Source organism: Coloeus monedula (genome assembly GCF_965178545.1).
Source record: "Coloeus monedula genome assembly, chromosome: 18".
Lineage (NCBI taxonomy): Eukaryota > Metazoa > Chordata > Aves > Passeriformes > Corvidae > Coloeus > Coloeus monedula.
Window position 1 is genome coordinate 1,248,927 of NC_138798.1, and position 20,422 is coordinate 1,269,348.

The 20,422-nt window shown below is 45.0% G+C and overlaps 1 protein-coding gene across 1 annotated transcript in view; it reads left to right on the forward strand.

The window, feature by feature from the left end:
* The window catches only part of TMEM132D (transmembrane protein 132D), a gene marked incomplete at both ends in the record, with an annotated part of 204,564 nt that overhangs the window by 118,551 nt on the left and 65,591 nt on the right, over window positions 1-20,422 (forward strand). The window contains one exon of the mRNA XM_082293258.1: window positions 4,681-4,864. Coding sequence (XP_082149384.1) covers window positions 4,681-4,864 — 184 coding nt within the window. The remainder of the gene's footprint in view (window positions 1-4,680; window positions 4,865-20,422) is intronic.

Consider the following 20,422-nt stretch of genomic DNA (forward strand, 5'->3'; position numbering starts at 1 on the left):
ATCCTTTGATTTCCTTTCCACCTCCTCATTTTTGCTTAGGAAACAAGTACTGTTTAGTGATAATATCAGGAGTAATGGCTTACAGTTCCAGAAGAGAGGAGCAGAGAAGGTTTGTAAAATCCTTTTAGTGAAATTGTTGGCGTTCTGGAGAAAATGCCATAGGAAAAGATGTCTTTTTTCATTTTAAACAGAATCTATGTCAGAAAAGAAATGTTTAAAAAAATACAGAGCTTTGCTACAACATGCCAATGCTTTGGGTTTTTATGCATTTATCCTACATCTCCTGTTGGTTGATGCTGTTTCCTCCCACACAGGGAAGGACTGTCGAACACTCGGTGCCAGTGCTGCCCTGGGCAGGGGCAGGGCAGTGCCAGCAGGGCTCTGAGCCCTCCTGCAGCACAGCTGGGAGCTGGCCATGGCTGTGTCTGTGTGACAGCTCAGCACGTGGCCTTACTTTTACCCCAAAATTACCTTCTTTCTGAAATGCAGCGTTGTTCCACTTTGTGGTGCATAAATCATCTCATCCCCTCTTTTTATGGGAAAGTAATTTTCAGTTTAATTTTCTCTCATGTGAAATGGGAGTAATGGTTTTCACAAACTCCTTCAGGCCTCCTTGGGCCAGCTGTGCTGCTGTCACTCTTCTCTCAAGCTGGAAAGTTTTCCCAGTTGTCCCTGGACACATTTCTTCCTTTTCTGAGCTCTGCTGTTCCACCTCTTGCCCTGGCCCATGCAGCATTTCAGGCCACAGACTCCTGTGGTGCCCTGCAGGAGATGTGCTGGGCACGTTTGTGGAGGTAGAGGAGAATAAAATTACCTTTTCTCTCCCTCCCGAAGGCTCTTTCATTAACTTTCCTGTGATACGTCCTATTTTGCATATTAATGGCTGTAGGCTGCTCGTGTCCATTACAGCCTTCTGCAGACAGTGGTGAAACTTTATACAGTTTATTGTGAGAACATTCCAGGGGTCACTGGAGGAGGTTCAGAACGAGTGTTATGTTGGAGCATTATACAGAGATCAAAGCTGATAGCACAGCTGGGCAAGTCACCAGTGGGATCCTTGATCTGAGCAGCACTGCCAGCATCCAGGAGCTGTTCCTGGATTTACAAGGTCTCTCCTTGAAAGCTGTGGCTTGCAGGGCGTGACATCCCTGAGGAGGAGTGGCTGGTTCTGTCCCTGAAGAAATGGGATGTCACGGCAGAGGCATCAGCACTTGGCCAAGGGCTTGGGCACAGCCCCTCCCAGAGGCACTCCCAGGCTGAAAGGGCAGAAGAGAGACTTTTTTATAAAATATTTTGCCTGTGTCAGGGAAGTGTCAGAAGCAGCAGGTGCAGGATGGCCCTGGGGGGGTAGGAAATACTCCCCTAGAGACAGGACAGGGTTTCCCATTGTTCTTAATTTGTAAGAGCTGCTTGATCTCTTGTTAGGAAATAAAAGGCAGATCAAGAAATACAGCACAAAACTGTCTGTGCCATCCTGGCTGGCAGAAGGAAAGACCTGACTACTCCATTCCAGTGACGTTTTGGGGTTTTTTAAAATCATCCTTGTCTTCAGTTTGGGCTGAGATGCTTTAAAGCTGTGTCTGCATGACACAGAGCTCAGCAGGACCCTGCTCACGAGGAGAACTGCAATGAGCTCCATTGCAGTTTAACTCTCAGCTATAAACAGCAACACCCAGGTGAGGGATTTGACTTTAAATTGGCACCAAGAACCGTTTTACTTTGACCACTCTTCAACTCAGCCTGAATTGCTGTTGTGAACCTTTATGTTTGTCCATCCTAAACTTCCTAACCACGTCGCCTCCCCTATTTCACCTAACGGTGTTGCTGCACCCTGGACAGCAGTAATGGGTTTAGTGTTAGCAGAGACAAGCTGCCAACAAGCTGCTGCTTTGTGGTGACCATAAAGTGGACGTCCACCTTGAGGAGGATTGGGCACTGCATCATTTCGAGGAGCAGTGCCTGAGTACCCAGCAGAAACATCCTTGTAATGAGCAGCCTTGACTTTAACAGAAAAGCCACAAATATTTTTATGTGACTGAACTCCATGGGTGAACATTACTTGTCCACATTTCTCCATTTATGTTTTTTAACTGTATTTTCTGAAAGGTAACTTTTTTGCCCTATTTCTGTTCTGAAAAATCTGTTGCCAAATGCAGCTTAGGAAGGTGTAGATTGGGAAACAGATCCATGGGGCTTGCACATGGGAGGGCTTACACAGTTAGTGATGAGTAAAGTAATTGAGCCCAGTTCCTGACCTGGTGCTGACAGCCTGGGTCTGATCATAGGTCATGCAATACTTTCACATTTTAAACACATCTTTAGTGGCAGTAATGAGATTCTTACGGATTTTTGTGGTGCTTTGTAATCTCCTCTTTTGGAGGTGTTTAGTATTTTTAAGAGGAACTAGGTCAAATAATTTCTATCAAAATCGCATTTGGTAGCTGGTAGCAAGGTGTGGGGTTTTGCTACAAGAAATGCTTCATTAAAATACCTGCTTTGAAGGAGAAACTAAAAGAAATATTTCTGTGCTTTTGGGTTCCTGTAGCTGTGCCAGTGGGAGCTGTAGTTCATGAATGTGCTCCACTTCTCCCTCCCTGTGTTTTCCACTGCCTTTTGCTCCCTCCTTTGTTTTACTCTGTCCTAATCACTTCTTTTCCCCTCATCTCCAACATACCTGGAAAAGATTAAGAGGTTTGCCTTTTTTTGACAGTGTTTTGGTGGTTCCAAAGCCTGGCACTGCACCCTCAGTGCCCCCTGTCCCTCGCTGCTGTTCCAGGGCACATCCTGTGACAGCACCAATCCTGCAGAGCCGGGCACAGGGAGCATCACACACCAAGGCAATAATGCAGAGAGGCAGAATCCCAGCCCCAAGGTTCATTATATGAAGATTCAATTAGCTCTTTAAACACAGGAACTGGGATAGAACACACTGTACAGACCAGGCTCACTGCCAGGGATTTATAGGCAATGCAGTGCCCATTCCTGCTCACACAATTAAGGTAACTGAGATTCAATAGTTACAGCTGCAGAAAGCAGCTTCTGATCCTACCTAGGTCAGCATGAAATAAGACTGCTTTCAGTGCTGGTTTGGAAATCATGCTCCTTTTTTTCATGACATGAGGAAATGAGAAATTGAACACAATGTGTTCCATTTTGGAAACAGAGAGGCTCCCTTTAAATTCCATCCAGGAGAGAAAGAACACAGTGCATTCACTAAAATGCAAACCTTAAAGATGATCAGATCAACCTCTTCAAGAAGTAGCATTGGATAAAGCTCTGGATTTAGCCAGCACAATGGAAATCTCTGAGTATCCAGGGAAGAGTCCCAAACTGGGGCTGTTGTCATAACTGGTCTTCATCAAAGTATATCCTTAGTTTTAGCTCTTTTTCCACATCAGCTGGGAAACCTGCTGCGGTTTGGGTGCATTTTGGGATTCTCTAATCAGTTGCTGAAATGTTCCCTCCTTTTCTAGTTGTGCTCTCCAGCAGAAATGGCTTGTGACACTTCAGTGCTGTGCCAGTCTTCCTCTCCTTGAGCATTGTCCCACAGACAGGAATTCTGCTCTTTCCCTTCCCCTCCACACAAACACTGAAGGTGGTTCAGTGTTCAGTGCCTCAGGAGTAGCTGTCATTCTTGGTGTCCCCGGGATTTGTGCACTGCTAAGAACTTCCACATTCCTCTACAGCTTTACAGGAAATCGAGTATTTCCTTGTCTCTCTCGATACCACTGGCCTAAGGAGCTCACCTGGCCAAGACACACAATGGAATCTTCACTACACTTCCATGCAGGTAGTGGTTTTATATCAAACTTCGCAGGAATTGCATCAGTTCCCTTTCCCATTTTCCCTCTTTACATTTCTGCTGTGGGGTGTCCTCTGACACGAGCCATGGAACCCATGGAAGGACAGCTCATAAAGCCACCGTGGCTGCGGGAAGGTGCCCCCAGTGCCCCCAGTGCTGCCACAGCGTCACATCCAGTCAGGCTTCGCTCTTCTCTGGTGTTTCTCGCTGAAGGATCCTGGCAGGATTGGCTGATACTAAACAACCTGGTTTTGTAACTCTGTCACAACAAGCTCCATTATCTGTAATTCCTAGTTTAGCAAAGGACAAAAGGAGCTTCACACTGACATTCACAGCAAGGTAGCAGTATTAGCTAAAAATTAATTCCAAGTTTTCCAGTCGTCTGCTTCCTGCTGCCCTTGTTCATGGACCCCATCCTGAGCTTTGACCTTTCTTCCATGCCTCTCTTTTTAAAAACAGAAAATACTTTTGATGCAGTGCTTTCCTGTTTCAAGGAGTGATTCCCTTTCGATTTGTCCATGTGCTGCTTTCATTGCAGGAAATGCAACGTGCTCATTAGAGGGAGAGTCTGGGAGTCAGTTTGGGCTGTGGTTTTAGCCTCTGTTTTGCCTTTGATCTGGTTGTGTTCCTCCACCCATGAAATGGAGCAGTGCACAATGATCCATGTCACAAAGTGTTACTAAGCCACTTGAATTGGTGGGAAATACCCTGAAATCTTAAGACAAGTGCAAATGATTAATTCATTATTGAATCCATCATGCCACCAAATCCTCTCTTTGAAGGGGCCTTAATCCAAGGTTTTATTAATATAAAAGCAATCATATTCCTGGCTTATCAGTCATGTGAATGGAACATTTCTTTTCCTTTCTTTGCTGCAGTGCGGATGGTCCTTCCTCTGAAGTCATGCAGATTGACTTTGAAATTGAAGACCTGACTGACCTACCTGAGACCCAGCTCATCACCTGGCAGGTGGAATATCCTGGAGACACCACATCTGATCTGGGAATCTCCAAGATCTACGTAAGCCAGAAGGACTTGGTAGGAGTTCTCCCTTTGGCTATGGTAAGGAATTGTTTGGCATTTAGCAGGGTTTTAGTTCTGTTTTACAGCTCCAGTGTCTGACAGGTGCAAATGATCAGCTGAAAGGGGAGGGAGGGGCAGAAGGAAACACCTTGAGAATCGGACCCTGACTTCTGAGGGGAGAGCACAGCTTCCCATTGGAGGCCAAGTCCTGCTGTTTCACTGATGCACTGATTTTTTGGGGGCAGAAGCTGAGTTCACAGCATTTCCATTGCTCAGAACTCCCTCTGGATGCAGCAAGAGCTGTACCTGGACACTCAGTTCATTGTGGTACATGTCTGACATGAATCAAGAGTACTCTTACATTGGTCTAGGCTTCCTGAATGACAGTTTGTCCAGGTTTTGAGTTCTGACTCCATATGCATTTGAGAGTGAGAAAAGGAATGAAAGGAATGGCATGAATTCTGAGTCATTTTTAATTACCTGGGGAGCACAAACTGCAGGGCGTAGCTAAGTGTCTGTTCCCCAGAAACGCATTCAAACAGGTTGCGTAATGGTGAAAACTGCAGGGCTTGAAAATTGCCTGATCCTTTAGCCTTGTTCTTATCTAAAAAAACCTGTTAGATACCCAAATTTCCAGTACAAACAGAAATTTGTGCATTTCCTCCTTTGTTCCTTTCACATTTCTTCGTTGTTGGGGATGAAGCATACTTGTGTATGGTCTGGCTGGGCCTCATTTCTGTCCTTAGCTGATCTGTCAGAAAAGACTGCCGCATTATTATTTAGTGCCGAAAGAAAAACAAAAATCAATCTCAGAGCATTTAAAGAAATGTAACCTGGATGTTTGCCTGGTGATAGTAAGTTAATTATGCTATTACTGAATACTGAAGGTGTTTTCTGCCCCTCCAGACTCACAGAACTGGCTATTCTTGTTGCTTATATTCACCAACTTCAGAACTACTCAGGTGTTGTGATTCTTTGTTTTGCCCAAACCATGTTTTTCTCTTGTGGTGGCTCATGCCTTCATTGCCACGGTGCGTCTCACAGCTGTACCTGTGGCTGTCTCTCAAATGAGAGTCCTGTCACCCCTTTGCATGGCCCTTCCCATGGGCTGCTTCCTCCTGCTGAGCACTGGGAGGTCTCTGCTGCTGCGTTGGTAAGAGGAGAGGCTTTCAGAGATTCACAGAATATTCTGGGTCGGGGGGGACCCACGAGGGACATCGAGTCCAACTCTTTCCTCAGCTGGGCCCTGGAGTGCAGCCACCCAAGTTCTGGGCTGGTGAGGGTTAAGGCTGTAGAACGATCTGATTTACGTAATCTGAGATGTTGGGGTTTCTATTCTCTCCATACATAATTGAAAAGATAAAAGGTTCCTTCCCCAGTGGTTCCAGTGGTGGCAGAAAACCACAGTTCTGCTCGTGTGTGCCCACGATCCGTGATCGCTTTATTATCGGGTGATATAGTGGCAAAATATAGCTCATAAGGGCAAAAATGGATTCTGCTGGCAGTTGCTACAAATCAGCTCACTCTCTTAATTTCCATTAAAGATGAAGAAAAGCCCATTTTCCAGCAGCACAGAATTGTGTGCTCAAAGGTCACATGCAGTCTATAAAGTCATCAGGAGATGGCATTTTGCAAGGCAACAGGTGTGGGGATAATGGGGAGGAGAGAAGGCAAAGATAAATGGCAGCAGTCCCTGGATCCCTGACAGACTGGGAATAGTTCTAACCTTCTTTGCATTACCTGGAGTGTCAGGGAAGAAACTCCAGGGTATTACAAACCTGCAGATCTTTGTCATGGTTCACTTTGTGCTGAGGAAATGATGATTCAGGTGCAGACCTTTCAAGGTGTCTAACTTTGATTAGTTTGATGCTTCAGTTTTCCCTGTGGTCTTTGCAAAGCTGGCTTGTAACTTGCAAACTTAAAATAAAATTTTAAAAAAAATTCTCCTCCTCCATTTAGAAAGAAGCACAATGAAAATAATGTGTTGTTATTTTTCTGGCTTTGGATACAGGGTAATTTGGGTTAGTTTTTTACTGGTCTTAGCAGAAATGTAATTTCATGTATAGAAGCACCAAACAGAAGTGCTCTTGAATATTTCAATTACAGCTTAATCTTTCCAAAGAACAATTTGAATGCTTTCCCATTAGGCAGAGCTTTGGTTTTTTAAGAGACTCGCACATGCCGCCTCTGCACCACCTTTGCATCCCATAGTCTTTCCTGCTCTCTGTCATGGATTTGTAAATTGTAAAGCAAAAGATTGGCCAGTTTAGATGTTCCTGATTTCCTGAGTTACAAAATACTGCAATGGAAACACTGAAATGTACCCATTGGCATCAGGACCCAGTGGCAATGCCCACCTGCTGCTGCAGTTGTTGGGACACTGCTGTACTCACTTTTCTCCAATGCTTTTTTTATTCCTATGGCATACTGGCGTTCCATAGTGTGTGTCCCTGCAATAATGGCAACACAGGATAAGATGTTGGTCCCAGGGTTGATAAATTCATTATTAGAGTAGTGAGTTAACTTTACTTTCTCCTATAATTCAGGAAGAAGTGTATGCAGGATGCTCAGTGTCCCTTCAGAAATTTCTTGAAAAGGTTGAAGGTTCATGACCTTCAGATTTTGATAAATTGTTGTCCATATACATCTTCTAGATTTCCAAATCAGCAAGTTAATACTAGAGTATTATATGTAATATATTATGTATACTGGATGGGATTTGAGACTTAATTAATGGCCCTTTGGTGAGGTTGCAGTCTGCTTGGCAGAGGCAAGATCTCCAAAGACAACCTTCCATCCCTCCCAGCTGTACTTCAGCGGGCACAGGTGGATGGTGAACAGTGAATTACAGCTTGTTTCAGCTGCTGAGCTCCCATTGTCTCTGGTTTTGGCCCATTATTTATCATCCTTAAGCACTGCAACATCGTCCTCCAAGACACTCAAGTGAGGGGTGAGAGAGAGATTTAAATCAAAGGTAGAAAAAACCTCTGAGAAGAGACTCCTGATTTGTGAGAGGCTTTACCAGGGCCAGTGACCAACACCCAGCCCCCACTTGCAGCACACAGGTTTCAGTGGGGGCACAGAATTGTCCCCCCTGCTCTGGATGTCCCCAGAGCCCCAGCGAGGGTGGCTGTCCCTGCTCAGCTCTGTCCTGCACAGGAAAGGTCCTGGGCGCAGGGCAGCCTGAGCTGTTTGTAACCTGCTCGTGGAGGGGGTTTGAACAAACTTGGGTGAGCTGTTAGGGAGAAGGATCCCCCTTATCCTTCATCTCCTGGAGGTCAGTAATCCCCAGGGAAGGATGGTGGTGGAGTGAAATAACCTTTTACAGCAGTGCAGGCATTTTTGCAATGTCTCCCCAGCTGAGACTGTGTGAAACACAGGGGAACATTTGTTTTATGAGGTCAGGTACATAAGGCAGCTGTGAAGAGTAAAGGTCTTTATTTGTCATCTAGAGATCTGGTATAATGCATAGCATGTAACAGGTATGTGGTTAAAAGCTCTGGTTTGGGATGTCCTAGCAATTATCAAAGCAAGGCTGACCCTAAACCCATTCTCCTCTTGCCAAGGAACATGCTCCTGTCCTCAGACCCATTAGACACATTTTGGCTTCTGAGAAGTCCTATTTCTGGCAGTCATATTAAATAAATTTTATCCAAAACCTCAACGCCAATTTAACATTATTCCTTTTAGATAATTCATTGTTTCATCCTGTTCCTGATGTTATTTTTAAAACTTTAATGAATATGTTGACAGGAAGTAAACTGTTCTACTTGCCATCAGCATAAGAAGCTGTTTAAGTAGACCAGATAAATAAATAAAATCAATTGTAAAGAGGCTATTTATTATAAAGGAAACTTTTTTGGTATTAAAAGTATTTCTAATAATTATAGGGATCAGCTGTCATGGCAATGGCTGTCACTGATGGATTTTAGAAATACCTAGAGTCTGAATGCCCTTGTAAATACAAGTATGTGAAAATTTCACTGTTAAATAGTGCTATTCATGTTCTGGTAGAGACTGGGTATGCAGCTCAGGTTTAGCTACCAGAACTCTCAGTGGGCTGCTGGAATGGGCTGTTGGGGGCTGTTCCAGCCTCCTCTCCCCATCCACCATCTGAGCTGGCAGTCAGGGTGCTTTTGGATAAAGTCAGTGCTTTCCTGAAAGGTGAATCTCCCCCCTTGTGACTGATGTAGAGGAACAAATCGACTTCAGTGGGAATCTGCTTTTGGTTGGGACTGGGCTGGGTTCTGCCTGGCAGCTGAGGGGTGCAGGATCACATCAGCCAGAATCCTCTGTCCTACTCCAATTCAATGAGGGAATATTTCTAAAGACTTCCACTGACAGCTTTATGAAAAAGAAAAAGATGTCTAGAGAGTAGATAAAAGCTTTTACCTTCCTAATTCATAGCTTTTAAATTGCAATTACAGTATTCGGCAAGTTTTCAAATATTTAATTAAAACGTTACCCAGGTCTGAAAAGGAGCCTTTTTAAATCAAAATGATTAGTGAATCACAGATGAGATCTACTCCTAAGAAAGGGAGAAACCCTTGGATCATTGTGCTATTTCCAGCAACCATTTTCTTTTCAGAAATATATCCTCTTGCTTCCTGAAATTAGACAGGTCAAGGACTTAAAATTTCACACCATAAAAGAGGCTTGCCATTCTCCCAGTAATACGTCTCAGCACCCACCAGTCCTGATTTTGAGTCACCTTTCTTGAAAATAGACATCCCAGATGATGTCAGAATACCAGATAATGTCTCTTGCCATTGTTGTCCAAGTGTTTATGCCCTGGAAATGTTTTGTTCTCCATCTCAAAAGATGCATGCCAGGATTTGGTTCTGTTTTCTACAGGGGTTTGTTTAGTTGGTCAGAGCTTGTTCTCTACAATGGCAAATATTTGTCCTGTGATTCAATGTTATATCCAGATCTTTCTGCTGCTCTGTTGTTTCAGGCTGAACACCTCTTACTGAAATTCTGTCAGTCCCCATGATTAAACTTCTCGATGTGTGTGACTGCATTTCATTCCATTTCTTTTTTCTGAATCCTTGGGTTTATCTGTTGTTTCTATTTAATAGTTCAAACTTCTGTACTGACAATGCCTTCCCCACTGCTGCTGTTAGCAGATTTTAGTAGTTGTCTGTTCCAGGGTCATTACTGACAGCAGTTCAAACATAGATTTTCCCTGGGTGATTTCTGCACTATTGTATCAGTGTAATTCTGGAATATTGCTGTGTCAGCCCAGAGGAACAGATTCTCTCACTGACTCTGGGGCTCCCAGCTTTGCCTGGATCCAGAAACCTGCCTTATGGATTGGTTCTCCGTGCTCAGGCAACTTCCCCTGGAAGGAGTTTGTATTCCAGAGCTTGTTAATCAATTTTTGTGCAGTATGGGAGTCAGATTAGAATCTGTTTCACATCCTGATAACTGCACTCAGCCTGTACAGCTAACAAAAGAAAGTCTTTCATTAACGTGTAAGAATCTGTGGTGCTGCAGGAATTAATTGAATCCCAGCTATCTGAAGCTACGAGACATTTTTCCCATATGTAGATGTTAATTATTTAGACTTTTTCAGGACTTGTGGCGTTGGCACCTCTCTGTACCCGGGTAAGGGACCAGGCACTGGGTACTGCCCTGCGGTTTGACAGCTCTGGTGTGCCCACGAGTCTGTTCGAGCAGTGAACGTCCTCAGCTGCAGTGGGGCTGATCTTCAGGGTTCCTTCCCAAGGGGCTTGGCTTGGTCTTCAGCTTCCTGTTACTGCTGCTGCTCACCAAACACCGGCCTCGCTGTGGCAGGCTCCTGTTGTGCCCCTGCTGACACGGTGACAGCTCTGTGAGCACCAGCAGTGGCATTCGGGTTTGTGTACAGGGAGTGAAACGAGAGAATGATACAGGGAGTGAAACGAGAGAATAATACAAGCACTTGGCAATCGAGCACACCCTATCTGCAGAATCCAACAAATGCCATATTCTTTGGATTTTCCCTTCCAGAATTAATGATGACCCTGGGGTCCTTAACATTTGAAATAACAGGCAATAGCTCTTTCCCTGCACAATTAGACATTTTGTTGACGTGTGGAGCATGCACTGGAAGAGAAACTCTGTTCATTGCAACATCACACACACGTTTGCCTACTTAAATTCCCAAGCAGTGAAACCATCAGGCAGATCTCATTGTTCAGTCCAATTCCTTTTCTGCCACCATTACCACAGGCAGATGGAAAGAGATCTTGATGATGTTGTTGCCGAAGACAAGAGGCTGGAAATGTCAGGTTTGTCTCTGGAGCTGCAGTTGGGGCTGACTAATGCTGTAATCACCTGGAACAACAGAAAGCAGCAGCCACCCCAGTTCTGTGTGAGAGGGGCAATGAGTAATGAGGGCTGGGGCTGGCTGCCGGCAGAGCTGCTGACAGCCACACAATTTGATGTGGAACATTGAAAATTGGGTTCCCCAGAGGAGCAGGAACAAGCACAAGGATATTTTTCTTACGAATTAAAGCCAAAGAAAAATGGCTTTGCATAAGAGCTGCTGTTCTTTTTTAAGTGTGAGTTACATGTGTTTTCTTTGATTAGACATGTGCAGTTGAACTGGGTTTGAAACAAGCCCAATCCTTCAGCCTGACAATCTTTGTGTTGCTCTGAAGCTACAAAATGTAGAAGGCCCAGGAAAACACGGCAGATCTGAATTTAGAGCAGGTTTCACCAGAACTTGTCCCTCCTTTATGTGGATGGACACAAGATTTAGAAATCCTGGCCTGTTTTCACACTGCTGTAAAACCACTGGTATTACAAATGTTCTGAGTTTAAAACAGAAATAATTCGGTGGTGAATCAAGTTTTTCAGAACGATGGTCTCGTAATTATTTGATCATTTTTGTGGAGCAAATTTCAGACAGCTGAAAGGGACTCATTTTCAGACAAATGCTCTGAATGATTTTCAAGTCAGGATGTCTTAAGATGTCTCACGCTTAGTACCCAGAATGACCAATATTCACTGGAAATATTGTGCCACCTAATTTGGATTGTTCTGCCAACTTCTTTATATCTTTATGTTAATCAGACTCAGTATTAAAGAAATTTCATAAGGGGCTTTTTTGTTGTTGTTGAAAAAAAGCCAAACCAGGGATGATGTTTACTTACTTTTATTGAAATACAGTCAGATTGGGTTTATAAAAAGCAGATTAGTGCCTTCTGTTCCTCTTTTGTTTCATGTCTGGTTCCACTCACAGGATTTCCTCACACAGCACTGCCATGCAGTGCAGCAGCAAATACTGCAAAATACTCTGTAAAGCTGACTGCTGTATTGTTTTCACTGAAATACAGAAGATCACAGGTTTTCTTCTTGGCTCAGATTTGGCACGTGGGGATTCCTTCCCACGGATACTCACTGAGGTGTCACTGTACCCCCTCCCTCCTGCCCGGTGTTCCTGGGGAGCTGTGAGAGCCACAGAGCAGCTGAGGGCAAAGGGAGCTCCAGCTGCTCCAGTGCCCTGCCCGGACAGACTGTGGTCCCTGCAGGGTGGGGAGCCGCATCCCTGGGGAGCTCTCCGTGTGTGATCATCTCCATGGCAGTGTTTTCCCTGTGTGTCTCGATGGAATCCACCATGTTCTAACCGGTGCCTCCCACCCTGTTGCCAAACAAGCCTGGCACACTCTGCCTTCCTCTGCTGCGTGTGCCGTGAGCAGGCAGCTGTGGGAAGCAGACAGGGCTCCCATTCCCAGCCCTCCTGGAGCCTGGGCAGCCCCAGCTCCCTTGGCTCTCTCTGTGCATTGGCTGCTCCAGCCTGGAGCAGCTCAGCTCGGTGGCCCTGCCCTGGCCTCACTCCAGAGCATCGTTATCCTTGGCTTGGGCTCTGGTCTCCCTTGGCTTCCCACCTCTTAACTGACGTGCTTATGGAAAGATTCTTCCCTTTTGGCTAATGAAGGGGATGCTGCCTTAATTGGTTCCCTTCAGATTAGTGATTTGAATAAAACATTGCAGAAGGAGAAGCAGAGTATTTCTCCCTGCTGAAATAGATCATCACCACTGTGGTGCTGCTGGAGCCGAGTAGGCTGGGATCTCTCTTTTCAGCTTCTTGACATTATTTTTAGATGTTTTTTGTAATTTTGAGGTACCATTTGAGGGCTGGGGGCTTCCTTTTTTTTTTTTTTCTTCTGGGAATTTAAGATTTTGAAATTATTTATTTACGAGCCATGAAAATCTCCCCAAAATGGATTTTAACAAGTGTGTAATTGGATAATTTGACAACTGGTAAGCTGAAGCCCCAGAGATCAGGAATTACGTTTCACCACAGAATAGTCGTTCTTCATGTAGAATTAATTAGATTTCCTCTAGATTACAAGTAGTAAGAAGAGTAGTCAATTAAGAGAATTATTCTCTTGACTTTTCCATCCTTCTTCCAGCCAGTGGTATTAAGAATTCCTTTTCCTGTGTGAGATGCCCTCAGAGGCAGGGTGCCACTAAGAGGACGAGGGGCAGAGGATTAAACAGTGACCAGCACTCAGAAGAAATGGCAGGTGTTGTGTGCAGCTTTGACTCCCTCACCTTCTGAGGGGCTGATGATCCACGGAGCTGGAGAGCTGCTGGTTCCAGAGGACGAGCAGCCCAGCGGGGCCGGGCTCCTGGTGAGAGGAGGGTGATGTTTTCCAGCAGCATTGCTGAGTCAGGCCCAGTTATTCCTCCGCAGCCCAGTCCCAGCTGGGTTGGTACAGACGCCATGGAGCTGCTGCAGAGCTGGGCTGAAAACTGCAATAACAATAACAATTCCTTTTTTGTTGGGCCGTTCTGAACCCAGCTCGCTTCCCTGGTTCACTGCCCACGCACAGGGAGCAGTGGCACCATCGCAGAAGGGGTTAAAAATGTGGAGGCAGAAGCCACTTGAGGCAGAATGGCTCTGGCAGAGACAGCTTTGGGGCAAAATACTGGCAGTAGCCTGAAGGGTCTGTAGGGAGCTTAAAGTGCACGGGCAGGGCACGGACAGGGCACGGACAGGGCATGGACAAGGTACAGACAGGGCATGGACAGAGCACGGACACGGACAGGGCACGGACAGGGCATGGACGTGGACAAGGCACGGACAGGGCACGGGCAGGGCATGGATGTGGACAGGGCATGGACAGGGCACGGACAAGGCACGGGCAGGGCACGGACAGCGTGGAAAACAGGGAGGGAGTGTGGGACGCAGCCGCTCTGGCCAGTGCCCCCGGAGCAGCGCCTGGGCACAGCAGGGTCACCTCGGTGGGTCTGTGCTGCCTTGGGGTGTGGTGAGTGAATTTGACAATCTGGATTTCTGTGCAGGATGTGCCAGAAACCCAAAGCAATTTCCAAGGAGATCTCTGATCTTGTGCCTCCTCTCTCTCTCTCTCCCAGCCTGGCTTTGTGTGGGGTAGCAAAGAGCACGGGAGGGTCGCAGAGGGATGATGGTGTTTGGGATGAGGGTCGCAGAGGGATGATGGTGTTTGGGATGAGGGTCGCAGAGGGATGATGGTGTTTGGGATGAGGGTCGCAGGGATGAGGCAGAGCAGCTGGATGGGATTCACGTGGGTGTTTGAGTCATCTTGGACCTCCTGAGGCTCCGTCTGGTGTCAGCACCTTCCCCTGTGCCTGGGGAGGAATTCGGTCTCTGGACTGTACTGAGATGTATTTTTAGGAGCTACCAAGTGGTGTCAGGAGGAGCAGCACAAGCACAGGGCCTCCAGAGCGTGGTCCTGCTCACCTTGGCAGAAGGGCAGTAGAGACCTGCCTGGAGGGAGATGACATGGACCCAAATCACCCAGAATAAGGCTCTCAGAATTTAATGTTTCCTGAATGCAGAGAAAATAGATTTTGTAACAGGACCTTTGTTTCACTTTTATCGTGACCTTCAAAGAAGGGATGAGGAAAAAGTAAAGCAGGAAATCTGTACAGCTGAGATTTTGGAATACCTAATGTTGTTTTATAATGGCTGATGTCATTTCTAATTGTGAGGAGAATACAAAAAACCCAACAACATCAAAATGTGGAAAGTGTTCATTTTAAAAAGCTTGACATTTAAAGAGACTAAATTATAGGCATATAAGAAATGTAAATGTGAAATAAAAAAAGTCTGGTTCTTTTTCATACCATTTACTACTAGTTCTATCATAAAATAACAGAATCACTACCCTGGAGTGGGATTCTGCAAAATTACTCCCCTGGAGATACAGCAGTCACAGTTCAAAGTGACTTTTTTCTGCAATGCTGAACTTCTATTTCCTAAACCCACCAGCTCCAAATAGAGGGAATGTCAATATTTAAACCACTCTATACCTTGCCTGAAAATCACTCCTGACAATTTGAAAATAACTTGCCGGACTTTCAAATGTTCCAACTGGCAGTAAAACCCAGTAATTGTTAATTTATATAGAAAACTAGTGCAGTTTCATAAAGAAAGGCAATACATTGTAGTGATGAGATTTTGCATTGCAATTCATGGTAAAAATTCCAAATTCTGGTTGTATTATTTGTGAGGCAAACCAGCTTTGATTTTAAAAATAATTGTCCCTGTTCCAGTGGAATCAAGGTGTGTTGTTTTCATATGTGTATTATCTCTTTGATCTTAAAAAGATGTCAGGAAATTGAGTTAAGTTTCCTTGTCAGAAGTGGGTACAATCTAATATATGCATAGAGCTCTTTGCTGATAAGATGATAACAGGAATCACTAAAAAAAGTAAAAAGCTTAGACACGAGGGGGAAAACAAAGCATTTCAACATTTAAAACAGAGAGGAAAAAAGCTGAACATATGTAAAAATATGTAAAAGTATACATCTAATTTTGTCATAAACAGGAGTAGAAAAGAACAGATCTGTGCTGCAGCTGGCATCCAGGAAACCAAAGCTCTCCTTCTTTGGGGGCTTGGTTGAGCAGATGCAGGTTGAGCAGTAAAAGCCAGTGTCAAATTTTATAGTTTATGGATGTGGGTTTTATTCTGTGGTCTGTCAAATGATTTATTAATTTCTTATTGTAAAAAACGTCAGTTTTTTAGACTTGGCTGTCAGCTTTGTCTCTGTCCCTCAGCTTCTATAGCATGAGTGGAAAGTCTTAAGGAGAAAGAAAAAGTTGAGTTATGTTCATCTTTTAATTTCCCTTTCCCATATTAAAGTGGGAAGAATACACAGAATGAGAAAGCATGGTGTTGGTATGTAGCCAGACCATGAATGGACTGTTCTGTGAGTTTGAAGATGGGTCCTTTCCTTGCTTCTGCTTTCCTTTCCATCTGTCTGCACACCCTAATTAAATAATACTCGTTCTGAGGAGAGGCTGCTTTAAATCCATAATTGATGTACAGTGTCCACAGCAGCACACTCTGATGTCAGCTGCATGTGCTGGGCTGCAATATAAAGCTAAGAATTATAGATGAGCAGGCTCGAGGAATGGAGAGTGGCTGCCTGCTCAGGTTTGCAAGGGGGCTTGAAGGAGCAATTCAGGACACTGCAATTATGAGACCTGCTCAAGAGGATTCTGGGGTGGGGGAAGCCAAACCCTTCAGTATTTCACAATAGTTCAGCTTTTTCTCACTGTCTGACGTGGAAATGTGGTGATGTCCAGCCTGGCAGGGTTTTGTGGTTTGCTTTTAAAAAATCCCTCCGCACAGAGGATGCTGATGGCCCCAATCCTGGCCCACCACAGCTGCTCTGTGCTCTCTGCTGCTGTCCTTGTTCTGAGAGGAAAACATAACAGGGTCAGTCGGGGGCAGGAATCTCACCTTTTTCATTTCAGGAGGAAGATCTGCCAAGTTAGCCTCTTGTCATGACATTTAATTTAAAAGTAAGATACGGAAAGAGAAAGGGTTTCCAGGTGGAAGAAGTGATTCTCCTTCCAGGATAAGCTCAGCCCAATGACCCGAGGCAGGGGAAGGCAGTGGGTCTGCAGTGCAGATCAAAGTGCCCATTTCAGGCATCCCAGCAGCTGAGAATGAGGTTCAGTCTTAGGGAAACTGAAGTTTTGTTCATATTTGGGACTGGAAGTCATAAAGACCTGGGTTAATGACTGGAAAAGATTGGGAAATTCCTGCACAAAGTATTTTCCTTTCATTTCCATATGTCCCAATAACCCAGATTAACAGTCCTGGAGGAAGCACCATCAGGGATCTCTTAGGAGATTGAGGAGGCAGATTTTATTGCCTTGTCCACATCTCTAATGGTTTCTCATAGTCCAGAAGAGTACACAAATTGAGGTAAGAGGAAATGCTTTTCTGCTTCTCCTGATAACATCGCCCAGGGCTATCAATGAAGAACACAATCTGTGGAGAAACTCAGGAAATTCTCGAGTAAAGAAAGAGCTGCAATTGGTTTTCTTGCCTTTGCCATTTATCAGGGGCATTGAGGTTCCTCTCTGGAGCTCTGTCACCTTTCCCTGCCCTGTCACGAGCAGAGGCTGAATGAAACAGAAGCCTGCACTCTCAGAGACCTTTGAGACCTTGAGAGCTGACCCGATTTCACCACTGGAGTGAATTCCCTCTGGGCATTGCACAGCCTGATAGCCAGGCTGGGTCTGCCTCTGCACTGCCAGCAACCCCTCTGGGTGTTTGCTGCACCCAGGGGTGCTGTGTGACCTCACAAACAGCTGGGCAGCTGCCACCTCTGCCACATCTGGCTGATGGGTGACCTGCCTTGTCCTTGGTGAGCTGGCTGGGAGCCAGTGCCCTCAAGAACCAGATCACCCACTTGGCCATCTCCAGGGCAGAGCAGGTGGTGGTGCTCTGGGCGTGTCTTTGGTTTCTATTAATATCCTTTCCAGATTTATAGAATTTCTTGTTGCTTTCTGGAGTGGCCAGCGTGGAGGCACTTTAAACTTCAATGACTTTTTAATAACTTTTAGTAGTGTTTTGGTTCTCCTTCCTGAAAGAGCTTTGTTGAGCCGATCTTAATTGCAAGAGTTGTCGCTGCTGCCGCCTGAAAGCAGTTGGCAAACGTGAATCTTCTGGGCAGAAAAAGACTTAGCAAGGAGCCAAGCTATCAGTAAACCCGTAGCACATCGTGGTTGATGTCTGGGGCTGTTTGGGGCTGTAGGTGCTCGTAGATTAACCAGGTAAAGCTCCTTGTGCTGTTCCCCCAGGGGAGGAGGCAGCTTGGTCACTACGAAGCAGTTTGCCTGTACAAGCACAGACAAAGCTCTGCTGTAGAACTGGGATCTGTTTGTTACTTTTCACTCTGCTGAGCAGCACATCTGGCTGAAGGGTGTTGTGCAGGTCTCTACATCCTAGTCCCAGCACCGGACAGTCTTAGAGAAAGTAACAACAAATTTATTCTTAAAATACCCAGGGTATTTGTATGTAGTCATGACAGTGCTATGACATTTAAAACCCAAATTACAAGTGGGGATTTAATGGTGTAAAAGAAGCAGTTTGCTGTCTCTGAGAAACCACCTGACACTTTGGTTGTCCCAGGTTATAGATAAGACCAATTACAGAATTTAAAACATGGCAGAGAAAAGCACTGATTTGGAAGCACATCTTGGGAACATTAGGTACAGAGTCAGGAGAAGGGACTTGTAATTTCTCTCTGACACTGGCTTTCTACATGTGCCCGAGGAATTCTGGCACAACAGAGTGATTTGTGAACCCAGCTGACCCTTCTGTACATCCCCCTCCTCCCCTGTGTCAGACACCATGGCTGGTTCCTGCCTTCTGAAGCAGTACAGGTTTTACTCAAACAACATTTGTCAAACAGTTTGAATCCCTCCAGTAGAAATTTCAAAGAGGCCGAAAATGGGAGAAGAATTTGGATGCTCTGATAAACTGAACACACTAATTGTCTTAACTTCATACCTGTCTTCCCACTGCCCTCTGCTGGGAAGCTTATCCAGCCTTCCCGTGGATGGAATTTCATCACACCTCAGTGTTTGCCCTACACCTGTGAACATCTTCGTGGGAACTTTTATCTGGTTTGCAGCATCCCTGACAGAGGAAAGGATGCCCAGTCATGCCCTTTCAAAAGTCACTACTTGCAGTAGAAAATGGGTATTTGCAAAATTCCTTCAGTAATGGTAATTCATGCACAGAAAAGATGTTGGGTGGTAGCAAGGAAGAGGAAGGGTAGGAATGCAGCAGCAGATGAAGTGTGTTCTGTTAGCAGAGTGACATTTAGAATTATCTGCCACTGGACTCTTATCTCCTCCCTTTTTTTTTTAATCTTAAATGGATTCAATCAAGAGTTGCTTCATGAACAAATAGCTGGCAGAAAGCATTTAATTTATCTCCTGTTTTTAAAAGTCCTAATGCTAAGAAGCATTGAAGAACAATTGCTTAAGTGATTAGAGCTACTTAGACTCTGATGTTAAATTTACTTCCTAACTATGGAGTAGAGCCCCAGCCTGGGCCTGGTCACCCCCTCCCTTCCAAATCCTCCCCACTGTGGGAGGGCCTGCAGTGCATTCCCCATTCCTCTTTCCTATCCAGACCAAAAATCACTTCTGAAATTTGTCCCTGTTTTGTTGTTGGGTGTTGGCAGAAGCAGCTTTCTGTGGTATCTGGACCTTGGTTAGAACAGGCTGATGGCACCCAAACCCATGGAAGGTGTTGGACCCACAGCTCTGGTGTGGGCTGCAGTTTGATGTTTCACTTCAGGCATTCGACAAATAACTCCAAATGTCAACCTACGAAAAACCCCTGTGGAAAACAAGTGTTAGTCCAGCTGCAGCTAAAGTGAGCCCTTACCTGTCACTGTGTCTCTGAAGGCACTGAAAGAAAACCCTGTTGATGGGCTCTGATTGGTTTTATTTAAAGAAAGACTGATCTCTCCATGGCCAAAGAGCAGCTTTTGTTTTGTTGCTTCTTTTTATGTCTGTCTGATTCTCTTTCCACATCCACTGTCTGCCTTTTGGCTGAAACTCGGGAGAGGAAGGCAAAGTGAACCTGTCACACCCTGCTTGCATAAATGGTTCATATTTGTTGGAGAAGTCCTCACCATTGAGCAAATGGAATTATTTATGTCACAAGGGGAACACAGGGCTATGTGACTACAATTCTTTATGACTGCAGAAATCACTTGCAGCTGCCCTCGTGTAAGCTGTTCACAAGGCATTTGATAAAAGGATTGATTTTCAGAATTCACTGAAAAGAAATGAAAATAAGCTCATTAATAAAGGTATCAGTACAAGAGCTGTGAGTCGCAGGCCTATTGACTTGTTCCTCCTGAACAGACTCACAGGCAGATCATCAGCTTGCTTTTGGAACAGAATCATTCCCATTTCAGAAGTGTTCATGTGAAGAGATGGATGCCCTACTTCTTCCCTGGACATCCGTGTACAAGTGTATGAAAAGATCATCAGGTGATCTTCAAAATGATTTTAAAGGATTTATGTTGGGTATTTTTCTTCATGTGGGAGTGTCATTTCTATTGTTTCTTGCTAGAGGCCTTCCATGGGAAAACATGAACTGAGCTTCAGAGGTGTCTGTGTGTTTGCTGTGTTTTATTTACTATTTCTAGGACAAAACCAGTAGGATTTAATGTTTTCCTGAATGTCTGCAAAGCACAAAACCTTTAATGCTACCTTGGCTAGTGAAAGATTTGCTCCTGAGTCACATCTAAAGGGAAAAGGGAGTGTGAGGAGGGGAAAGGGAGGGCCAAGGAAAGAAA